The 24000-nt window shown below is 41.0% G+C and overlaps 1 protein-coding gene across 19 annotated transcripts in view; it reads left to right on the plus strand.

Annotated features, from left to right (window-relative positions):
* adgrb2 (adhesion G protein-coupled receptor B2) overlaps positions 1 to 24000 on the plus strand; it is a 135186-nt gene that overhangs the window by 47106 nt on the left and 64080 nt on the right. For 17 of the 19 annotated variants that reach the window (XR_015081997.1, XR_015081999.1, XM_086013894.1 and 14 more), the window contains 3 exons: positions 15261 to 15341; positions 16811 to 16999; positions 21393 to 21554. Coding sequence is in view for 17 of the 19 variants with exons in the window: in XM_086013894.1 (XP_085870020.1) it covers positions 15261 to 15341; positions 16811 to 16999; positions 21393 to 21554 (432 nt within the window). In the remaining 2 variants the exon portion in view is untranslated. The remainder of the gene's footprint in view (positions 1 to 15260; positions 15342 to 16810; positions 17000 to 21392; positions 21555 to 24000) is intronic. The other 2 variants (XM_086013897.1, XM_086013906.1) reach the window with 2 other exon arrangements.

The raw sequence follows: 24000 nt of genomic DNA on the forward strand, positions 1-24000 counted from the left end.
CTAAGTCAAAGTTACTTCAAAACAAGTGACTCCCTTCTCTCACCCGCTCTTTCTGCCTCTCGCTCTCGTTTTGTCAGCGCGCATTAGCATCACCAGCCGGTGTGTGGCAATTAAATATATCCCAGGGCAAAGAGGCCCAATTTAGAAATCATTACAAGACAAGGAAATCGTATCCCTTGAGTTCAGCAGAAACACATGAGATGGCTGGTGTGTGGGTGACTGTATTGGTGGGTCGCTACGCGTCTCCCTCGCCTTCCAAAGCTTTCATACATTTCCACTCAAGCGTGACTTTCTGCCTCCACGATGCGTCTCCCACAGCGCTGCGAAGCCTTCCCTCCCTTCTGCCGCACTGCATTCCAGCTTGAGACGATATCATCTTCGTGGAAATGTAATGGGCCAGTGGAGGTGACACTACATGGTTTTGTGTTTGTGTGTTTGTTCTAAATGAGATGAGTGTCAAGGTATGCAGGTGAGAGGGATGATCAATCATGTTTTCAAGTTCCCCTCACAAATGTCCTTGCCAGTGTGTGTTTACGTGCATTGTTTTGTGAGAGGAATTGAATTACTGGAGGTTATCGCCTCCTCCATACAGTTTGTATTGTAGACAGAGATTGAGCAGTACAAAAATCCATGATGCACATTCACTAGTCTTTATCAAAATAATATATTGCCTGGCGGTTTTTTTATATTCTTCCAAACATGTGATTTTAAAGACAGTAAATCAGAACACACACGCACCCCCCCACACACACACATTTTTCTCCTATTGTAAATTCTACTAATCCATTCCAGAAATCCAGAAATACTATTTAAAAAAAAGACATTTGAAAAAAATAATAATTGTAGTTTAACATACACAAAAGTGAAAACTTGATGAAAAAATCTGGACTTCTTCTACTCTTTCGTATCTTAATAATATGAATGGAAATAAGACATACCAGATAAAGATATTCTAATTATCAGGTTGCCTTCAATAACAGATTGTTCCACCAAAGAAGGGCAAATTGATTAGGAAGATTCTCTACAAATCGACAAGCTTAATTGTATTTGCATCTTAAGTATCACCATCCTTGTTTTAGTGTTCAGAATGATTCATGCAATCTTTTTTTTCCAAGATAATCAAGTGCTGCGAACCTCAGGAAAAAAAAAAAAAAGTTGCCAATATTGTTATGTCTACCATACTAAAAAGCACTTTGTGTTATCGGCCATATCAAAAGACAAAGTGGATACAAAATGCTGCTGCCAGGCTTTTAACAGCACTTAAAACCACCCTTTGCTGCCCTTCACTGCTTACCCTTGCAAGTTTTACAACTGATTTCACTGCCTCATTTAAAAGCCTGGATTGGTGTGGCCTTCTGCTTACAACTGACTCTCCCTATGGTCCATAGCTTGAGGTCTAACATTGTCCATTACTTCATGTATTATGGCCTGCCAATCACCGACGAGGAATACGATAAAAGTTCACGATGCATGTAACAACATGAATAAGTAAATAACGAGACAAATAAGGGGTTAGGAAAACAATCACTGTGTGTCTTTGTGTTCTGAAGGCGAGCATAAATTAAAGGATGCTTCTTGGGTCTTGCTGAAAAGAAATGCGCTTGGAATTTATTGACACGGTGGCTGGTATAAGTGCATTTTTACACACCACCAGTTACTAGTGGTGGATTTAAGAGCGGGTCAAACCTTAGTTATAGTCTTCACCTTGTTACCTTCTTTTTGAGTCACCCCGCTGCAATTACTTTGATGCCACTGCAGTCAGTTCTTGTTCAGAAATGGATTTTCAATGCCACATTTTGGTGTAGCATAAGTGCCAAGTTGCTCACTGTTGATGGTAACACACTTGGCATTGAGCCTTATCGCATCCGCCTGTCAAATAGGCACGAATACGCAAGGAACCAGGATGTCTAGAAATTGTCTTCAAGTATCAGTGAATGATAGCTGGATTCAACTAAATTCATCAACCTCTCAATGGGAAAGAGCATCAATTTGCATGTTCAAATTCAGGAGATGGCTCTTGGAATAATTTGATCTCATCTTTCGAACCAAACTTTGATTACACCGTTCATGTATTCCTGCGCATCAACAGTTCGACAATAGCAACAGAATGTGTCAGACATCTTTACCTGATTCAACACGATCGCACACACAAACAATAGTATTCACATAACACACACACGCACACACACACAGCTCCCAAGCGGATGCCAAGGTTTGGGAGTTGGTATCGATCGACACTCGTCAGCATGTCCTCTACGACAAGCACTGTCCCTGAAAGCACTGCAGCAAGGCTGTCAGAAAAAGAGATGGAGAAGAATAGTGGTGGAGAGAGAAAGAGCTAGAGAGAGAGAGAGAGAGAGAGAGAGAGAGAGAGAGAGAGAGAGAGAGAGCGCAAGACTTGCTGTGGACGTGTGACAGCATGCTGACAGGTGAATTTAGTAGGATTTTGCAATGTATACTTCAACAGAGACATATTTTCGATATCCAGCACTGATCAGACGGAGATATTCAATATTGCATCCGCCACACTATCCTGGCATTTGACCCAAACAAACCCTGCAAACAAACCATCCCACAAATTGACTTTTTTTGTTTGTTTGTTATTCGGCGGGGGGACATGGCACAATGCAGGACTGAAGTGGCAGATTAGTTGCCGGGAAAATACCTCATTAAAATTCTTGATAAAAATCACTTTGAATATTATCTTTGCTTTGACTTTATTTTAAAAATATTTTCAGGATCTTTTGTTGTTTCTTCTTCCGCAATTCCAATGTAAGATTACGAGCAAGGGCAGTATTGCTGCAAGTGAAGGGCGAGCCTGATGATAATGATGAAGTATCTAGCCACCCGGCTAACGAGAGCCCAGATCTGCCTGGAGTCTGCCCGCTATGCAAATTCCCCTCACACAAGCAATGAATCAAAGATGTGGCAAACCAATGTTTCTCTTCACAGTACTTTAGCAAAGCCATCATTCACAAAGGACACAGCAAAGGCGTTCACAGCAGACACATACTAACACACAGGAGATTGCACTAATGCAAATCTTCTTTGCATTAGAGAGAACATCAAATATGGAAATTATTTTAAAAACAACAATGGTTATAATTTGACTTATGTGGATGCTAGTGATCTCACGATATCCAAATGTCACAGTACGATATCACGATATGAACCTCACGGTGCGATAATTATCACAATGTTGTGGAGAGATTGGCGATGCATAAAAAGATCACAATACTGTATAAAAGCTCACAATATTGTAAAAAAAAAAAAAAAAAAAAGAGCTCATGTTTAAGAGAATCTTCACACTGTTCTGTTTTTGTACATAACATCATTCACAAAGAAATAGGCTTGGCCAGTCATGCATCAAATTAAACCGCACTAATAAACTAACTACCGGAGGGTGCTGGAACTGCACAATTCTAAAACAACTTGGGCTTTTAAGCAGATTTGCTGCTATTAATATCGTGACATGACAACGACGAGATATTGTGGCAATTTTAATATTGCAAGATCAAAATATTGTGACATCTCTGTGGATGCACATGGGCCTTGTCAGTGTATATGTTTTTGTGGTCAGAGCACAATGATCTCCAACATGGACTTGACAATAACGAGGCTACAGAGAAAAGTCCTCTAATTTGATGGCCTTGGCAGAGAAAAACAATAACATAAGAACAAATTTCTTTTCTCTCTATTACCTTCTATGACCTCATGGCACCCTCAATATTAACATTCAACAAATATGGCAAGTCATTCTGTAACCAATGCTGTGTGTGGGCTGCTGAAGAAGGTATTTAATTGATGGACTGAGGAATGAGTGCAAACATTTTTTTTTTTTTTTTTACCAGTTTATCATTCCTCTGTCTTCCTCTCGTTCGCTCCCTGATTGTGTTGCTCTGTCAGGCTGGAAGGTTCACCTCTGGGATGTTGCACAAGCAGACGTCCTAGCGTGATGGTAATTTGCTCTAATGGAAGGTTAGACGGGCTCATCTTGTGTTTGCAGAGCTTTCAATGGGAGGAGACCTTTGACACGTTCAGCTTTTCTCCTGAATAATAATTGAGCATCCGAGTTGAAGTGTTTTGTTTGTGCCAGTTTTTGGTCAAAGCAAACATAGCTGCTAGTTCATATATTGTTTCAAAAAAAAAAGAAAACAAAAGGTGTTCTCAATTAGCATGTATGTTTTAATATCACACAAGCGCACAGTGACAGGCATTTAAGCCTGTGATGGATTAAAAGCCACTTTCACTCAGCGGTCAATAAATGCTTTAGGGAGTTCCCTGCTGGCTTCAGGATAGCTCCCTGTATATAAATGTGTACGCGTGCATGTGTGCCAGTGCGTAAGAGGGAACATCTAACAGGTCTCATGGGTCAAACTGTCACCGCAAAGATGGCTAAGCAGTTGGCTGGCCAGCAGGAAATCAATGTAAAGTGATGAGGCTCCTGTGCGTGCACGATGTGCTCCTGTCTATGCGCGTGTGTGGATGCGTGTACCTGAATTGCAGGGTATTTCCAAATAACCGTGTTACTGGGGCAACAGAATTAACTTCACAGCATAGTTCCATGATTGATGGCAATAGAAATTCAATTGTAAATGGGCTGCAATTGTCTACAGTTGTCAAAGAGCTTAACACAAATTGTCCAATTACACAGTTTTGAAAGGGGCAGCAGGTTGCCCATCAGGAGCCAGTCAGTGCTCCTTAAAGAACCTGTAATGTGAGTTCAGAGATTTCTTTCTAATAATATGCTGCACATTTGAAGATAATTTCTGAAGGAGCTAAGACTGAGACTTATGTAGTACTCAGTCGAAGAGATATTAAAGTTTTACATCATTTCAGGTTTCCTGATATTTTGGGCTAGCTAGCTAGCAGTGCTTACGCCCCAAATATACATCTTCCCTTAGGATAGTTGGATGGCAGGGCCACTTTAGAGTGCCTTGTTGTCACGGTGTGGCAAAGGCTCGCGATAACCCCGTGGAATACATTACAGCCACCGGAGACTTTAAGCGAAGATGTTTTCGTGGCATAAACGTAGTTACAACCAGTGTTGTTTTTGACAACGATGACGATGACGAAAATATTTCGTTAACGCCCCTTCTTTTCATGCCGATAACGAGCTAAACGTGGCTCTTTGACGATGAAAACATGATGCGACGTGCATGAATTTTCGATGACGAGACGAGACTGGACGAAATTGTTAGTGTGTGGTCCGTCTGACGTTCAAAATTTATGACATCACTTCCTATTGCACACTTCCTATTGTAATCTGTCTTTCAAAAAATTGCAAGGCCGGTGCAACCTATCCTCATTTGGGCACGCCTACCGCCGGGACAGCACGCGGGGCGCACGCGTCGCACACACCGGCACAACAAAACACGAACAGGTCTGCGGTCATTTGTCTCTGCTCACGCACACTGACACACTTTCCTTTGATGGACCATGGTGACAGCAAATGGGCTTGGTGGTCGTAAACGAAGGGAAGATATGGACATACTTTCTGTACAACCCAGCAGAAAGAACAACACAATGCATTGTAGACAGCGGTAACGGTGAATGTGGCCGCAAACTAAGTGGAAAGAATGACAAATCTCAAGCGACATTTGAGGGCTCACCACGCTGATATTTTGTGTGTGTGTGCGTGTGTGTGTGCGTGTGTGTGTGTGTGTGTGTGTGTGTGTGTGTGTGTGTGTGTGTGTGTGTGTGTGTGTACGATAGTAAACGCAAATCCACAGTTTTTTTTATTTCACCAATATTGAATGACTTTTTAGCCTTAGCAATGCGGTTAGCCGCCAAAGTACTTAGTACTGTACGGAATGTATGTACAAAAACTTGTATGCCTGTTTTTAACTAAAACGGACTAAAGCTTTTTTGAATTTTCTTCGAATAAATTTACGAAAACTAGACTAAAACATTTTTGGGGAGTTTCTGTCGACTAAAACTAAACTAAAAACGTTTTTGATTTTTCCTCAACTAAAACTAGACTTAAACTATCACTAATAGGAATGACTAAATGTGACGAAAACTAATAAGCATTTTCGTCCAAAAGACTAAGACTAAGACTAAATCTCAAATGCCAAAAACAACACTGATTACAACCAAACGGAATATTAATGAAGATGTTTCCACCTGATGACTTACTGACCTATAGAGGCTTCTATGCAAGGCATCTCAACAATGGTCGTTTGCATCCCATCCCGTGGCCAGTCCCTATATGAAGGCAGGCACGATTTCGGCAGACCACAGTAACTTTCCAAAAAGGCTTGAGTCAAAGAATTTTTTTCCATCACCAATCAAGCAATTACTCAGCGGCGACTCCTGAGAGTCGCTGGAACGGACTTTACTTCTCAAAGCACAACCAAGGCCATCTCGGAAGAGAGGCCAAACATCTTCTAAGACAAACCGAGCAGTCCGGTTGCAATTGATTCAATTCCCAGAGAAAGAAATTACCTGGATGAATGACAATATCCACAAGCATAGCTTATGAATAGTACAACAATCTTCATACATGTAAATGTAAGATGGTGAGGTGGGAAGGCATTATAGCACCAGGGGTTAGTCTCATCCACATGGTGCGTCCATTCTTCAAGCTGCTGAGGCTAAAAGGTCAGGCTGGATTTTTAGCCATCTGTATGAGCCCTGAGGTGATGTTTGGTGGAAATGATAAGACTTGGAAGCTGCTGGACCTGACCGTGAGGCTTTTTGCCATGGGAAGAGTGGAGGGCTTGGAGCCCTGTCACGCTTCTCGGCTAGTGAACCCTGGTAGTTTAAATGAGCCCCAGCGGTCCTCATTACCCTCTCAATTGGCACTCTCATGCTCACAGATGCACTCTTATACACTCATGATGCCCTCATAGATATAAAAGAGCAGCATTTCCATGCACACAGCTGTTGTATCGGGTGACGTGTAAAGCAAAACGCTAGTTTGCCATTGTTTACTCAGGCAGCTGTCCGGTCTTTTGTCAGCATTCAGGGCTTATAAGGGGTCATTACCACAGTGATAGGACCAATGATGCTCAGACAGCCCAAAGGGTTGAAATTGTGAGAGTCTAAAGCCCTTTGACCCGATTTAGCTGACAATGTTATATAGTCATACAGTCAAAGATTAACCAATCAATCAAAATCACTCAAGTGCCGTATTTGGCACATTTTTTTCTATGTCATTCAAGCATATTTCATACAATTTCAACATGATTTTGCACAATATTTAAGCTCGATTCTGTCTTTGCCTGCTGTATGTTTACAATAGTAGTCGAAAGATCATTATATGCCGTACTGTATGCACTCAAGATAAAAACTAGCGCTAGACCGATATGTTTTTTTCAGGGCCGATATCAATACCGATTCTTAGTACTACTACTGTTAGTAGTCAGTAGCGGATAACCGATAGTCGGAGACGAAAAAAAGGAAAATATTGGCGTCAAAAAAAAAATATATATATATATATATTTAATCAATTGTTTATTCAATACTTTTTTAGATTTGTATAATGTTGATTTTTATTCAATTATTATAAATGTTTGCCAATATACGTACACCTTTGTACATCTTTGCAAAAAAGGCAGCTCCCAGGGTCATCAGCATGTCTTCAAAAGTTACATGGAAATTTAAACAATTGCTCCAGATACTTTTGTACAGTAAATAAAGTCCTCCAACATTTTAAAATTTCACTTAGCTTTGTTTTGATTTCAAACAAAATCAAACAGTGCAGAATATTCCAAGGGTCGGTAGAATCTATCATAAAATTAACTGAAAATTGAAATAGTTCCTTGAAGTTAACATAGTTTTAAATGGATTTATTATCAGCCATCAGATTTTAAAAAAAGGCAGATGCCGATATTCGTCAAAACACTGAACATTGGGGCCGGTAATCCGCCCGGCCGGTAATCGGTCCATCCCGACTAAAAACACACAACTCATGCTGATAGGTCCTTTGTGGAAAGAAGGGCGGCTCTCAATGCATGACTAGGTCCATCTTGGAGCTAATCTTGCTTTTCATTCTATTCCGCGTTTCAGGTCGCGCTCCAGCAGAGAACGGCAACCACCAGTCGAGCCGAATATATACTTGCTGCAATGCTGCTCGTGTTGATGTGTGTGTCTTTGGTATGGAGCATCATTTGAAGCAATCAACTGGAATTGTACTCTGTGATCAGTCAGACGATTATATGAGGTAACAGCTGTCGTCAAATATAAGTAGATCAAAAATCCAGCCCAAAACAATATTTAGTTTAAAACACACTCCAATAATTATGGAAATGAATAACTGAATCAACTAGAACAGTGGAACAGTTTGGCATTTTTTTGCCAGGCAGAAGTGATTTCTCATGAGGAAGGAGGACGGTGGTAGTGTAAATTTCCGAGTGTTGCACCAAATACTGATACTGGCAGTGACAAAGGGTATAGAAAGAGAGGTGAGATGTATACTTGGTCACAGGGGACAGATTGGGGCTGGTCATGAAAGTGAAAAAGCCATGGCGGTAGCAAGAAATCCTGAGTTGAAGCAAGTCAGGTGCAAAGAGTGACTGGTAGTGTCAATAACAAGTATGAACTCTCTGTGTTGGCATTCTTATGTTTATTTCAATTAACAAAACAATTGTTTTAATTCTCAAAATGGTTCTTAACTTGTCTTTAGAAAATTAATTTGGGTTATGGTGTTTTATTTTGGGGAAGAAAAAAAAAAAAACATCCCATGTGTTATTTTTGCACTATGTACGCATGTTGTTGCACTACATCTCATAGATCGTCACCACACATCCAAAGAACCACAAAGCAGATGGAAAAAGTTGGAACAACACAACTACAGCAACACCAACGGGCAAGGCAATATTCTGGCACATTCATGCCACTGGAGCTGCAGCTAAATACCAACAAAGATTGATTGCCAACAGGTGAGGCTGACGGGCTCCACCCATCAATTAGCCAGGCAAGATTGTGGGCAGAGAGAAAAACGACGTCAATGGCAGACAGAAATAGAACCTGACAAGGAGCATGCAGTGAATCTGTCGAGTGCTCAGCGCTTGTCCACATTATTAAAGCTATATTCCAAAATGACACACACATACCTTATTATTCACAGCTCGTCCCAATACTTTATTGATGCATCTTTGGCAGCAATTACAGCCTAAAGCTTTTTTTTAAAAGATGATGCCGCAAGCAGCAGAATTTTTTCGGTACCCTCCACCCGATCTGTACATCAAGGCAATCCTTTCTCTGCAGAGAATTCTTTGGATTGAATGCTTGACAAGCAATGTCAACTGTGTGAGCCTTTTCAAATGTCCAGTGAGCCGAATTGACTTGGTGAAGTCCAGTTAAGATGTCGGAGCATTTAGGAATTTGGCGCTTTCACATTTCCCACATTTTGTAAGGCTGCAACCTAACAAAATGTGGAAAAGGCGAAAGTGCTGTGAGTACTTTTTGGATGTACTCCCAAGTTCAATGTTGGTGTTGGTCGGAGTATGTCAAGTTGTAAGCCTTGTTGTGTTGGAGGGGCCTCCACTGTGAGTCATCTTCCGTGATTTTCGAAAAACCCATTTGCAGCGACGGCTTGAGTGGAATTGCGACGTGTTCCGCAGGAGTGACGAGTCGATGATCGACAGGGCAATTTGGTTTATCTGCCGCCATTGCTATCTGCAATAAAGGTGCCTTGGAGTGTATACCACATTGTACAGTAGTCAGTCTGTATCTCTGCAGTACAGCAGCGCATATTTATTAAAAACCACCTCAAGGTGCAAGCAATATTTTTCCCCCAATTGTACTAGTAAGTCACATTCAAACAATTATGTGGTGTCACAGTCAGCAATAAACATGGAGGTTATATTCAAAGCAAATAAGGTTAATAAGTCATCAAGCTCCCAGAGCATCTCACAAGCTGATACGGATTACGTAGCGTTTGTCTGTGGGGAAAAACGCACCACTCCGAGCATAACGGTTGAACTCCATCATTGAATTAACTCTCTTACTGCAGCGATTCCTGCCTGCTGCATGACCGCTCACAATTAGCTCCCTTGGACGGACTTGCTCTCTGCAATTTACTGAGGTGCATGTTCAACATGTTTTCTCTTCTTGGACCAAATTACTTGGAACCTTTTTGTTGCAGGGGAGGAGAAGTAAAGAGTTGGTTGTCGACATGGTTCAGCTAAAGTGATGTAGGCTCTTGTAAAGAGCAAGATTGCTCTCACCTTGGGCTATTTAAGTGTGTTCATTTGCTGTGTGTGGATTGCTGCACACTGTGGAAAAGGGAATCAATGTGACTTAAGGGCCCTTTTGACTTTACTAGTCAGTTGCGGGACAGATGTAGATCTGTTATGAACAATGGTTTCAGATGTAATCCCTGTGACATGAGTGGGGTTATCTAAAATTCTTTTTAGGAAAATGAAAGGCTACGTGTAATGGATACAAGGCATCCGCCATGAAAAATCCTTCTAACATGTTGAGGTGGTAAAGTATACTACGCCTATGACATCACATATAAGCAGTTTAGTCTCGCCATGAAAAGTGGATCATTAAATGTTGCTGTACAAATAATTATAAAGCAGAAATAATAGAACAGGGCATACTGAACATAAATATGTAACAAACACAAGTCTTGTTTATCCTATGTCTCAGAATTTGACGATGCACATGTATCAGATTGCTAAGAAAAACTAATATCTGAGCAGCCAATAGTGTAATGTGATTTTTGATTTTTTTCTTCTTGGCCCAGTATTTTTTTTCTTCCTTCGCTTGGTGTTGCTGCAGTCATATTTATGCATTCAGTTGTCATATTCTGACCAAATGAATGGGAATGAATACAATTTGTGTAATCCAATCTCTTTTGAAAGGCAGATTTTGGAGGTTTTGCTTGGTGTGTTACTGCCCCCACCCAAAAATCAAGTAATGTACAGCGCTTTCTGGGTTTCCACGCTTCGGTTCATGTCCATTAGTGCTGAAATGATTCCCTCAAAGTGTGCTGACCCTTATTTTGACTTGGATTGGGTTAAATGCCGTGCGAGTACAGCATATATGTTGTCTGGCTAGCGTCTGATAACAACAATCAGTGTTCAAGTGTTTTATAAGCTTGTTTTCCACACCTTCCTGCAAAGCACTAAACCAAATGATGTGGAATCTACAGCCTCCTCTTGCGCTTCTGCTATATGAATTATGCAAAAAAAAAAAAAAAAAATGCCTCTAAATTTCTTTGGCCTGTGATCTTAATAGGTATGAATACAAGCAATCAGTTTGTGTGTTTGTGAAGGACTTGTATCATGAATGCATTTTAGTGTGCTGACAGGATAGGCTGCTTCCATTTGTTGAATACTCCCCAAAAAAAAAATCATCACACATGAATGAGTAAACGTGACCAAAATTGCAAGAGCATGACCACTGACACACCCAGTCTAGCAGGATCCATGCCAGACATTTTGCTGCTGCGCTCATGTCAGTGCTTCAGACTAGACTTAAAGGACTAAGCAGCAACTAAAAATGAAAAAGTAAAAAAAAAAAAAAGACTCAGAAATAGATGGATGCCCGCACTGCAGAGAGCAACCATCTACCGATGTGTTCACCTTCATGCAGGAAACATTTAGCAGCTTGGGAGTGGGCAATGATTAATAATCCCTCTCCAACCATCCCTCCAAGACCCGCTGTCACTCTCATCTCTTAAATTCCTTACTAGCGTCCAGATGATCATGTTGCTATGGCAACACCATCTTCCTGCAGAGGCAAGCCTGAGTAGAACTCGTGTGTGTGGCTCCATCATGTATTTTCCACATCATTGTTGTCTGGTGGAAGTCCTCACAATCTGGTTGTGGTCTTAATGACTGCACTGCCAGGACAGAATTTGGGGGAAATATTCCGAAAGCTGAACCTGGTAGGTGCCAGTCTAGCTCTTGCATCTCTTCTGGCAGTGGGAAGGTTTGCCCAACCATCTTTAAGAAAACCTGATGTCCTGCTAAAAAAAAGAAAAACAAAAAAAGTCTGGTCAAATGTAATTTTATTCTTGCATCCAATTAGGAGTATGAACATGCTGGTCGTCTCAACTGAGATGGACAAAAATAAACTATAAAGCTACTTAATCATCAGCAGTTTTGCATTGCCATGAGCATATGAACCTGCTGAAATTCACATTCTCAGATATTCCGCCTTCTACGAAGTTCTGTCACGGTTACCCTTCTGAATGCTGAACTCTGATTGCTCCTGGGATGCAGCTGAACCTCTCATAGCAGATGTTGTGTTTTTCTTTAGGATACAAACTCATCTGTTGTTTGCAGCCAAGCAGTGCACTCCATTGTGCCTTGATCACTTCAAGACACAAACAACCCCGCCCAATGCTTAACAATCAATTAATTGAGTAAACACTTCTTATGACCCATGTGAACTGTATGAGTTAAATGATATCACTTTGAATCAGAGCATATATTGTTTGGATATTGTTCCAATGGAAGCTTGGAATAGGACAATGACAAGCTATTAGCATTTGTTTTGATTTACATGAATGACCTCATATTCAGTGAGGAAAACAAAGACAAGCACTGCTGTTTTGCAAAACTGGACATTATTTTGATTGACGTTTTACATAGATCTTAAAGTTGTCAACATGTTTTTCCCTGTTCTTGTTCTGATATGTTGATGCAAATCTGATCCCATACTAGAAACTTTAATGTAATATTCTGTAGCAACTTGCACTTTTTACTCCCGTCCTATACTGATACTTGCCGTACATCAATATTCACATCTGCTTTTTTTAAAAACATGAAAGTACTTACAGAGGCTTTTTATCGGGCAGACTGAGAAGTGCTTTGCCAACTCATAAGAGTGGAAACCTTGGAAAAGATCTCGTAAGAGAAAGCCAAACAGGTGGAGATGGGGCAAATAAGAAATGGAGGCGAAATGAAACAAAACCAATTTGGCTTCAGGAAGTATCGGAGGCTTGTGAGGATCATTGTGTATATATGTGATTGTGTATGCGGCAAAGGGAGGCGAGAAAAATACACAGGCAGCCCGTGGGGTTGAGAAAACTCGATTCTGAATCCATTTTGAAAGCGCGCAAATGACCTTGAGGTCCCCGCAGCTGGGGAGACGCTGTCCTGCACCAATCTAATTCAACTTCTCTTCTCATATCTGCTTCGGAGCCAGCAAAGGGGTGAGGGAGAGTAGTAAGCAAGAGTAGAGTGGATCTATCTGTCCGGTAGCTTATAAAATGTCCATTATAGTGTGCTTCTATCAGTTTGGACTCTCCCAGATGGACTCTGGAATAAATGGACAGCACCAGGGTGCTATAAACCCAGAATGGATGTATGGCTGGCAAAATTGTCCGTGATTATTGGTGTGAAGGAAAGTGTACATCCATAACGTAAAGCTGCACCGTAACACCTGACAAGAAACAATGGCATGCAACTTAACGCATCCGTTTACCAATATTACCATATGAATTCCCTCGAAACATGTGCGCAGTCGTAAATCCCGACAAAAGACGACCGTCGCTCGAGCTGGCTCGGTCCCAACCGAAGCCCCCACCCCACCCCACCATCTTACAACAGCCTGCTGCCGTGCATTCCGAAAAGCTTGGCTGCGCGACGTTTCTTTGTTGATACACTGCGGTTATATTTGTGTTTGTGCGTGTGCCATACAACGTGTAAGCATGTCTGCTGTTTCTCGAAGGGTGATCTTTGCCTTGAGTTTAAAAGCTCATCGCTCAGCGCTGAAAGTGACATCATCCGACTACATGTTTGTCAGTGTAACACTTTTGTTTGCCGCCTGAATAATGTTTATAGCTGCCGATTCGGTTCAAGCAAACTATTGATGTCAGCGCTGTTGGGCGGGAGCACAGTGGCCAAATATGGTCAATTTCGTATTTTATTTACACAAATTAATATTGGTCTGTCCCCACGTCATTATTTTACGCATCATTCACCAATTTGAAGTATTGAAAATAGCTTGAGAACAAATCTATTAACTCTATTCTATTAACTCCGTTTGGTATTGTGTCGGCTCAAATTTTAAAGCCTGGATGTGTTTTAGATGAATCATAAAAGCAAATAGGTAAGGTTACATTTTAGTAAGCTTATTTTCTTAAAAATGGAGAGCTGTAATTGTTCTGTGCAGAAGGAAGTGTGTCGGTCAAACGTAGCTGCATATTACACTGCTTAGTCAGTGAATCATTTTATTTATTACATCACCAAAGGCTCAAAGACCTTTAAAAAGAGTTGGGGAAGATGATGTAACCACAGTCATTTGCTTTTGTGAAGTCTAAGCCTTTTTTTGGGTTGGGAGTGAGTGCAGACTCTGATGTGGCTGGTGAGGCATTTGCCTGTTATTCATTAGCCATAATATTAATGTGCAACAGCCAATTCCCAATAACACTTCCACAAAAACTTCATTTTTGAAAGTTGTCACTATCAAAGAGAAAAAAAAAAAAAAACATGTTTTCTGAGGCCTTGCCAGTCCGATGCACCACATCACCCAATCACTGTCACAACTGCATTGACTTCACAGGGTTCACAGTGACAGTTCGCTCGCGAGTCAAATCCCAATAGCTGCTGCTCTTATCCTTTGCTCTCCAAATGAACATCACAGTGACACACAGCACAACTGGAATCTAACATGTCATCCAGTTCATCAAAATCAGTCTGCGCAGGCATCTTGTTATTTGTGGCTGTCATCGTTAAAACCAGAAGCTACACTTTAAAACTTGTCAAGCAAACTTCTCGCAAATGGATTGCTCAATTTAAACCTTGACAAACATGCCTGCTTCAGATTTGTATGCAAGTGCTCACAGTTTATTAGTCTAAAATAATTTGGAGAGATTAAACAGTATGAATACTTCACATCACTATTATAGACATTTGTGAAAATATATGATGCATGTAGTGCACAGTGGCTTCGGTGGTTCCCCTACACTTGTCTTGTGATAGCCTATAAATCAATTTGCTGAGGAATGAAAAATCTACTCTCATTCCCAGATTTGCAGAGGGAGATAACACAGACTTTGACATGCGCATTTGTTTCCACTTCCACTACATCTGAAATCAAAGACAATCATTCAGTTTCGACAAACGCTTGACAAGGCGTTGGCATCAGCAGATCTCAGCTTCATCACGCCTAGGCCTCCTTTTTTTTCTCCCGCTGACACGTCATCTTTACAAGCCAAAACATTGGAAGTCTACTTATTTAAAATGCGCACAGGCACACACCCGCACACACACAATTAATTGAGTCACACACTCTGACGCTCTATATTGGTTAATAAAATAAAGTACAGAACTGATTGTCTTATTCTCTTTCAGACCCATATGACGATGACTTGAAGGTGAAGACGCAAAGACCAAGATCAGCTGAGCAGCCAGGTGTGTTTCAGGCACAAACAGGTGCGTAATGTGCGCATATATGCACAAGTTCACAGCCAGAAGACGACGCTGAAAAAAAAAAAAAAAAGACCCTAATTTGCCTTTAAAGTAATGAGCGGACTGTTGACCGCTGTCATTTGTGAAAATATCACCAGAGTTGAACAGAAAATGTGAATTATTTAACCAAACATGACATCATCTATTAAATATACGATAAAAATGTCAAGTGTTTCTGTGAAGTGAGCCATGCTTTTACATAGGTGACATTTCTAATTATTCATGTTGGCAGGTCGAACTACATTTGAGCAGGTCGACCCGTGCCTATGAGCATATGGTCACTCTGTGCGCATGCATTCGTATTCACTGGTCTTACTGCGTGGAGCAGAAAGCCCCTTCTGTCAGGGAAAACCCCTGGCTCTCTCTGTCTAGTCGTCTCTTGTATGTTCCTACTTGCCGCCTCCCGTTCTTACATTCCTCTCGGCATCGGAGATGAGCTTAAATCCTGACTCACGGCATGTTAATGAAGATGTAATGCGATTAACGGACATGAAATTAATTTGATTTCCTCCGCTGCCACGTGATGACGCCTCTATCAAAGAACATGCTGCTAGGAAAACAATTCAGATAGGAGTGGAGTGACTTCATACTTAATCATCTCTTTCTAGGGAGCAACCAAGATGTGGGGGAAACACATTTTTGAAGGATTGTATAAAGCAACTGATAAAAGGTTAAAAACATTTTAAAAAATGGTTGTTTTTGTCAATACTGTCAAAAGACATACGGGCATGTACACAAACCGTAAAATAGCACTTCATATTGAAAATATTCTTGAACCGCTTCAAGGTTCAATCACTCGCTAAAGGACTGAGTTCAAGCTATCACGATTTGTTTTTTCCATGGTCAATCTATCTGCTCCTAAATTGTTGAGTGCGCGCGTATTCTAAACCTTACGGTATTTGCTTTCCCGCATGTCACAACTGTGCACAAAATACAGTACAGAAATCATCATTTAACTCACATTTGAACTGCCATAAAAAAACATTCCCTCTATAAGTAGAAAATCATTCCAGTGTATTCTTGTTCCTGCAGAAGAATATTATCATTATGTGAAGTTTGGACGTATATTACTGAAGAATCTTTTCAGAAATTGGAGGCAAAATCTGCACAAAATATAGTACAGAAATCATAATTTGCCTCATGTTTGAACTGCCATAAAATACCATCATCATGCGAAGTTTGGACGGATTTTACTGTACAGATTTTTTCAAAAATAAGAGGCAAACTGCACAAAATACAATACATACAATACATATATATAATTTATCTTGTGCAGACTTGAAATTTGCAAAAGAGCTTCCCTGGAAAACATTTTGTAAGCATTGTGTTGAGAAACAACTCTTCAGGGATTTCCGCTGCTTCTTTCAAAAATTGCTCCAGAAGCTAATGTCCGTCCATTAGCTAAGTGCTAGCCTCTGTGTTCAAATCTACAGGCGACCCTGCGGCAGAGGAATGGTCGCAGTGGAGTGTGTGTTCTCTGACATGTGGACACGGCTGGCAAGTGAGGACGCGCTCGTGTGTTTCGTCTCCGTACGGTACACTGTGCAGCGGCGCCCTGCGAGAGACGCGCATGTGCAACAATACGGTTTCCTGTCCTGGCGAGCCAGGGATAATAAGCTCAGGTATGCCAGTCATTGCTACTTATCCAACTTCTGCCTTCCACATAATTGTCAGACGGAAAATTAATAGGTACATCAAGACAATCTAGAGGAACTTGTGTACCACTCATTCCATATTCGAGAGATCTGCTTTGATTGCCAGTGAAGTTCCTTATATCAGATTGAAATGATCATGTTTGTTTTCGAGTGCTCTGATTGTAACGCAGGTTGCGTAAGCCCTTTCCACCGCAATGACCTCTTTGCTGTGCTGCGTGACATTTTTTTTTTTCCATGATCACAGTTTCAAAAACTAACTACAATGAAAAATCCCAAATTACTACATGTTCGGATTCAAGAGCTAAACCACCAGCCAAAATCCTAAAAAGGAAAAACGAGGAAACATTTTCCCCTCCCTGTCAGTGCGTATGCTAATCTTGTTTTTAAATTCAAATCCGCCAATGCGATTTGTATGTCAAAGTGCCTCACTTTTCCGTTCAAGGCTGATTTTAATATTCTCAGCGCTCCTTTCATGGGATATTGGCGGCTGAGTTGTTCCATGTATTATTTCATTATTTGTTGTATTCCGACATGCTTTTGTTGGGGTGGAGGGACACCCCAGGGATCGCCTAAATTGTACCACAGCAAATTCAGCTAAATGGGGAACGTGGAGGTGGTAGCAAAGAGATATTAATGTGTTTAATGAGCTTGATGTAATTGACTTTTAAAAATAACCCTTAAATCAAGAGGTAATGTTTTCACTTGCTTAGGTTTGTGCACGTGTTAAGTCTGACAGCACGGTGACGCAAAACCAGTGGAACAATTTCAATGAGATTTTCTGGAATGTTGAAGTGGACTCCGTTAAATGTTGGTGTGGATCCATTTCAAATCAAGTTTTACATTTGTCTTCATGGTCCAGTGTAAGACATTTGCCTTGATTTCTCTAATTCTGAAAGCAAATCATCCATTTTTACACAACAGTCAGAGCTTGGGCACTTAACCCTTTTTCGCCCGCCGGGCCGCGACCCTCCACCCTTGACATGGGTCCCCTTCCGGCCGCGACCCCCCGGCCATATTCATAAACATTGTTGGCATGATGCCCCCGCGAGAGCGATGCTAACGGAAGAGGTTTATTTAAAGACAATTAGCTGGCTAACTTACTATTCAAAGCCGCTGTGGACACGCTTCAAACACGCCACTTACTCACGTATCACCCAGCTGCATGAGCTTACTTCCATTGCAAGCCCTGGGGTTGGTTTTGTTGTATTGTATGATTATTTGGGTCCAACAGACGACAAGTCTGCAAGCATTCAACAAGTTACTTCTTTTGCACAGTACACTTCACCTCCTTCACATTTCCCGGCCGTCAAAATAAAAGCATACCAACAAACCACTACACAGCGGTTTTGCTGCGGCGTATTTCCGGAAGTAGGAAAGTGCATGATGTGCCAGTGTCATACTTGAGTGCTGCGCGCCGATCGAATATACTCACTCCCGGACACGACTGTATGTCATCGCAACATAATGGACCGATCAGAGCAGCAACAAATCCCGATGTGCGTGGCATGTGTTGCAGACCTGTCCAACAGCACAATGCGTTGGTCACGTGAATCAATGCGGCAGTTGTTTGTGTAAGAAGAGACGTTCAAGCATGTTTGTATTTCCTTGTCACATCACGTAAGCTGCGCCTCCCACCTGCAACTGGGGCATACCATTACAAGAGGGGGTGGGAGGGACAATACCATAATCCCTATAACAGCAGTTGTCCTTCGCGCCGACGTGGGAGTAGAATGAAGCCTTTCTCCGAGTAGGCTGAGATGAAATTTGGCCGCCTCGCGAGTATGTCAGACGTATGAGGGCCGATTAGTGTGCCGGACTAAAATCCACTTCTGGCCATGCTTAGTCTAGCCATTTTTTTAAAAATTTGTCACCCCCCCACCCCTCCGGCCCAAAAATGGGCATCCGTCCGGACCGGAAGGTTGCGACCGGTCCGGCCCAGGGACGGATTGCCCAGTTCTGACAACAGTCTATCGACTACAATGTATGTTTTCATTCAGATGTTTGGATTCAGCCTCAGTAAGATTCAAGTAAGAACAAACTTTGATTATAGCTTCACAGCATGACTTACTCAAAACATAAACCATGCACACAAGCCCCCCACATAACCACCAAATACCCTGCGGTGAGAGAATGCACTGTGCATATTTTATTTCTTAGATTAGCCTGACAGAATTTTTATTGACATCTTTCCCCTTTGTTTGCGTCTTTATTTTGACTCGGTGAATACTATTGGTGAGTTGTAAGTGTGGTTGAACATGTCTGCGGGCATCTCTGTGCACATGTTGGCGTGCAACATCACAGAAAACTGCTATGGACAGAAAGGCAATGAAGTGTAAAAGGACATTTTTTCTTGTTTTTTTCCCTCTTCATGTTTAAAACTCCCAAATTAAGGTGATACCGGATCAATTTAGCTAATAGTCTTGTCCTTGTTAAAGCCAACTAGGCAGTAAGTGGTCAAGCAAATGTTTTCATTTGCAGTGTAACGCTAAAGCATGCCAAGTGAAGTTGTACCTCTGCTCCTGTTGTATTTAGCTACTGCTGATTTGCCAGAGATTCAGTGACATTTAAAACACGGGCTAAAATAATGTTATATTATGCAGTACATGCCTCTGGGTCAGTGCATAGTCAAACGATGCAGCGCCACATCTCGAGTAATCATTCGCACAACACAGTGAGAATGAGTACAAGGATGCAAAGCTTGAACTCATAGCTACATGCAAATGGTGAGCACAAGAACATAAATAATGCAACATGTTGTGCTTCGACCCTCGATTAAAATGTTGGTAATAATGGTTCATCTTAAGGGTTAATATGATGCATGTGTCTTATTATCGCCTAGTTGCCTCACATGTTAGCGATGACAAATTACAAGATGATAGCTTAATAATGTATAGGTAATTAAATGAGCATGTTTAATAATTAAACACATTTTGAAGCTATGTAGAGTTCCCACATCATAATTACACGTAACCTGGGTCTGATTAGTGCTGTAAGTGAATGCCATGCTATTTTAAGTCTGCATTTATGATGGAGGGGAATTAGCATGGACAGTTTATCTTCTTCTTTACAGTTTGGAACAGAACCACAGGCCTGTCAGAATAGCTCAATTTATTCCCTTACAAGCAATGACTTGGTTAGAATGGATGTGAAAAGTTAAATAATATATTCAAACTGGAGAATTTTGGTCATAGAGCAAATGTCGTTCATGTCCCCTCATGCTTGAGTCGTGAAATTATTCCCTAGCTTTTTCACGACGCGACAACGAAGCGCTCTAATGCGGCCACGGCATTGTGAAGCTCTGATCCATGTCAGACTTCTTTTTCACCCCTACCTCACTCTTCTGTTTTTTTCTCCTCTTGACGTGCACACACTCACGGCCAACAACGGGGCACTCTAAAGTGGCCGGGCTATTTTAATCTTTGACACTCTACTGTTGCAAACATGCCATAAATGAGTCAAAGGGTTAACAAGTCCCCTTAAAATCCAGATGGCTGGATTGAAGGTCTCACTATTTACTGGCCCCTCATATCTGCATACTTTATAATAGCACAATCTTTCTGTGCCTCCAACTCCTGCTCCTTTGAGCCTTCTTTTCACAGAGTAGACTTAATTATTTATTGCTATGATTTATTTAGCTTTGCTCAACAAGGCCAACTATCTTCATCCTCAATTTTTCTGTCACCCGCTCTCTTTGTCCAAATGTAGTTGTATTTCTATCAAATAAGGCACATCTTTTTTTCTTTATTAGATCATTTTGAACAGGCATGGTTTGTTGCTGTGGCCCATCCCAAATGTTTTGGAAAGTCTACTGAATTATTGCACGCATTCATTTGTGTACACTTCAACTTTGGACATTGTGCAGCCATTGCTGCGTGGTGGAATTGGATCACGCTGACGCTGCTTGAAGTTAAGCTCAGTGATAAAGCTGAGGAGTCTTGAGGTCACATTCATTATTGACGAGTTTTATTTTTTTTGTTACGCAACACCACCGCTCGTTTATTCCACTTGCATTTATTTCGACAACTACATCTATTGCTAAAATTAGATGAGATACACAAGTAGGAGGACTTGTAACAGAGACATTTCCTTCCTTAATTGGTTGGTGGAGTGCCTGTTGTAATTAGAGTCTTTGTTGGCCTGAGTCGGTAAGTAATAGTTTTAATTAAATCATGACTCAATCTGCATTACTGCATGACTGTGTCCATCCCTGGCCTCCATTTCTTTGCCAGCTCTGAAGTGTTCAAGGAATGTGCTCATTTTCATTAATCTGTCATATTTTCTCTCAACCTCTAACACCGTTAATGCATCATTCCTCATCCCCATGTTGTGTGTTTCTGCGTGCGTTTGTGGGCATTTGCAGTGCATGGCCTGTGGCACGAGTGGTCCTCATGGAGTCTGTGCTCTGTGACTTGTGGGCGAGGCTCCAGGACTCGAACCAGGAAGTGTGTGAACGAAGGTGGGGCCGTGCCTTGCGGATGGCCCGAGACACAGACCAAACTCTGCAACATAGCAGTGTGTCCTGGTTAGTACCATGTCCATTTACATGTCACCACCAGTCCAAGTCGCTCTACCTATTACGTTGCAAATAAAATAAAATAAAACAAAAATTGCATTTATAACACTCCATTAACTGCATCGGTGTTAGCAGCTCACGCACTTGAGCCCTGTCATGAGTTTTAGCCACGCCCCCGATAATCCAGAAAACCGGTTTACCGCTACATCCGTACAACTGAGTGCGACATAGTTCTCAGTCTTTGCATGTTTTCAGCCATTATATTCCAAAAAATGTATCAGGTTATTAGAAACACATTTCTGAATTCTCTTTACAGGTTCTTTAATTCGTATGTATGACATTCATAAAGTGGACTAGGTGGTGGCTAACAGTGGTATACACTGTTATAAGTAACATCCAAACATGGCATACCCGCCGATCATTCCTGCATACTCATGTTCGCTGCTTCTATGCTATGCGTTCTCACCAGAGTTCCTTTTCCATTCATCTGTGATCAGCCGTGAGTTGCCAGCCTACATGCACATGCTCACTCAACCATCCTACAGGACTGCTAAGAATTTTGTTTTCAATCCTTTATGTTGTGTTCATGGTTGGCTCGGTTTGGATTGCAGGGCGTGTGTGCTGTGGAGTTCTCCTGCTATTGTCTCAAAGATTACCTATTAGGCCGGCACCTTGTCAATAAGTTGTCTGCACAGCCCCATCTAATTCTCATGTCGAGGGCACCTCAGGACTACCAATCTGATTGAGACTGGCCATCTGAAACGTCTTTATTAGGATGCCTTTGGTACAAAATGGGCCCATTCCTTTACATTCTAAAGAGAAGCTGAACCATCAATTTAGCTATGATAGAACTGCTTTATAGTTGGAGAGACTTTATGTTCTCTGCACACATTTAAGTATCAGTGCTGCCCTGAAGGGTAGAATTCTAAAAAAAAACAACAAAAAATTGCTTTTACACTTTAGGTACACTTAATGTACATGCATCATCAGTGCCCTTTAACATACATTTATTTTGAAAGCACTTACATTAGGATGGGGAAAAATACCTTCAAATGCAAAGTGTTTTATGACACCAGAGGAAAAAAAAAAAAATATATATATATATATATATATATATATATATATATATATATATATATATATTATAAACTGCACATAAATGTATTAATATATACATTTACATATACATGACTTTTGCATATTATTGCATCTTTATGACTGGAGCCTGCCATTGCTAATGATTTGAGTGCTTTTGCTACATTATGCCTGCTATAGCTTATATTTGACAAATACATGATGAGAAAGGCTTAAATTGTTCTTTTTGATGAGCCTCGGGAACTGTGTGGATGAGAAATGTTATACTTTTAGTACATATATACTGTGTAAAGCCTCATTAATGCAATGTGCATTTCAAAGTTCAAAGACGGAGCACTTTTGAAATGATGAATACCAGCGTTTTGGTGCCCAGACAATGGTGCTTTGAATGATCACCCTTCTCTGAATACATCCATGTCACAATAAATGAATTTTATGCATAATACCAACATAGATTTACACTTAGTTGAATTGGACACTTCCTCTTTAATCTGTTTTAGCAGCATCAGTGGATTAATTTGAAAGGTGTTTGCGCCAGAATAATACATGCGGATATATACTGTTTATCACTGTTGACGTGTTTCATCATATTTACATATCTTCGCTGTCCAGTGAAAAACATGTGTGTCCAATTTTGGAATTTTTAAAAGTGTTCACGATAATGTGATCTCTGTAACCCGGATACACCATATCGATCAGATTCAAAACTTCCAATGGTCACCAAATAACGCCTTTCCTCTAAGTAGGACCTCAACCATTTTAGGACCGTTCCATTTAGTCCGACCTGTTCCAGGGTATATTATGATCTACTGTATCAGATGCTGCACTGAGATTCAATTACTACTACTGACTCCTTTGTTGAGTCAGTGTTCAATATTATGTCATTTAGTACTTTTTAGTAAGAGCTAATTCTGTACCGTGATGAGGTCGGAAACCCGATCGAACTTAATTGAAAAGTCCATTTGAGTTCAAGAAATTGCTGCGTTGATTCAAAAGCACTTTCACAACAATCTTGTTTAAGGGGCGCTTTGAGATGGGTTCATAATTTGCTAACATTGAAACATAATAGTATTACAGCTACTTTCTGTCAGCTATGTTTCAGTGGTGGGTAAGAAATCTAGATTGTAGGTCAAAATGATGTCATTCATCAACAGTGTTCTGTTAACTCGCGATCTAATATTGAATAGAGATAATGAGAGGCTCCATCTGCCCCCGTGATCCGACTGAGGATAAGTGGTACAGAAAAAGGATGGATAGACTAGATTTGTTTATTTTATTCTAAGTATCATATAATCTGATATAGCATTTCCAAAAAACTTTGTTTACTCATTTGACGGCCGGTAATTGATCGGTTTCCAAG

Source organism: Filicampus tigris, chromosome 18 (genome assembly GCF_054856515.1).
Source record: "Filicampus tigris isolate MCC_2025a chromosome 18, RoL_Ftig_1.0, whole genome shotgun sequence".
NCBI classification, from domain to species: Eukaryota; Metazoa; Chordata; class Actinopteri; order Syngnathiformes; family Syngnathidae; genus Filicampus; species Filicampus tigris.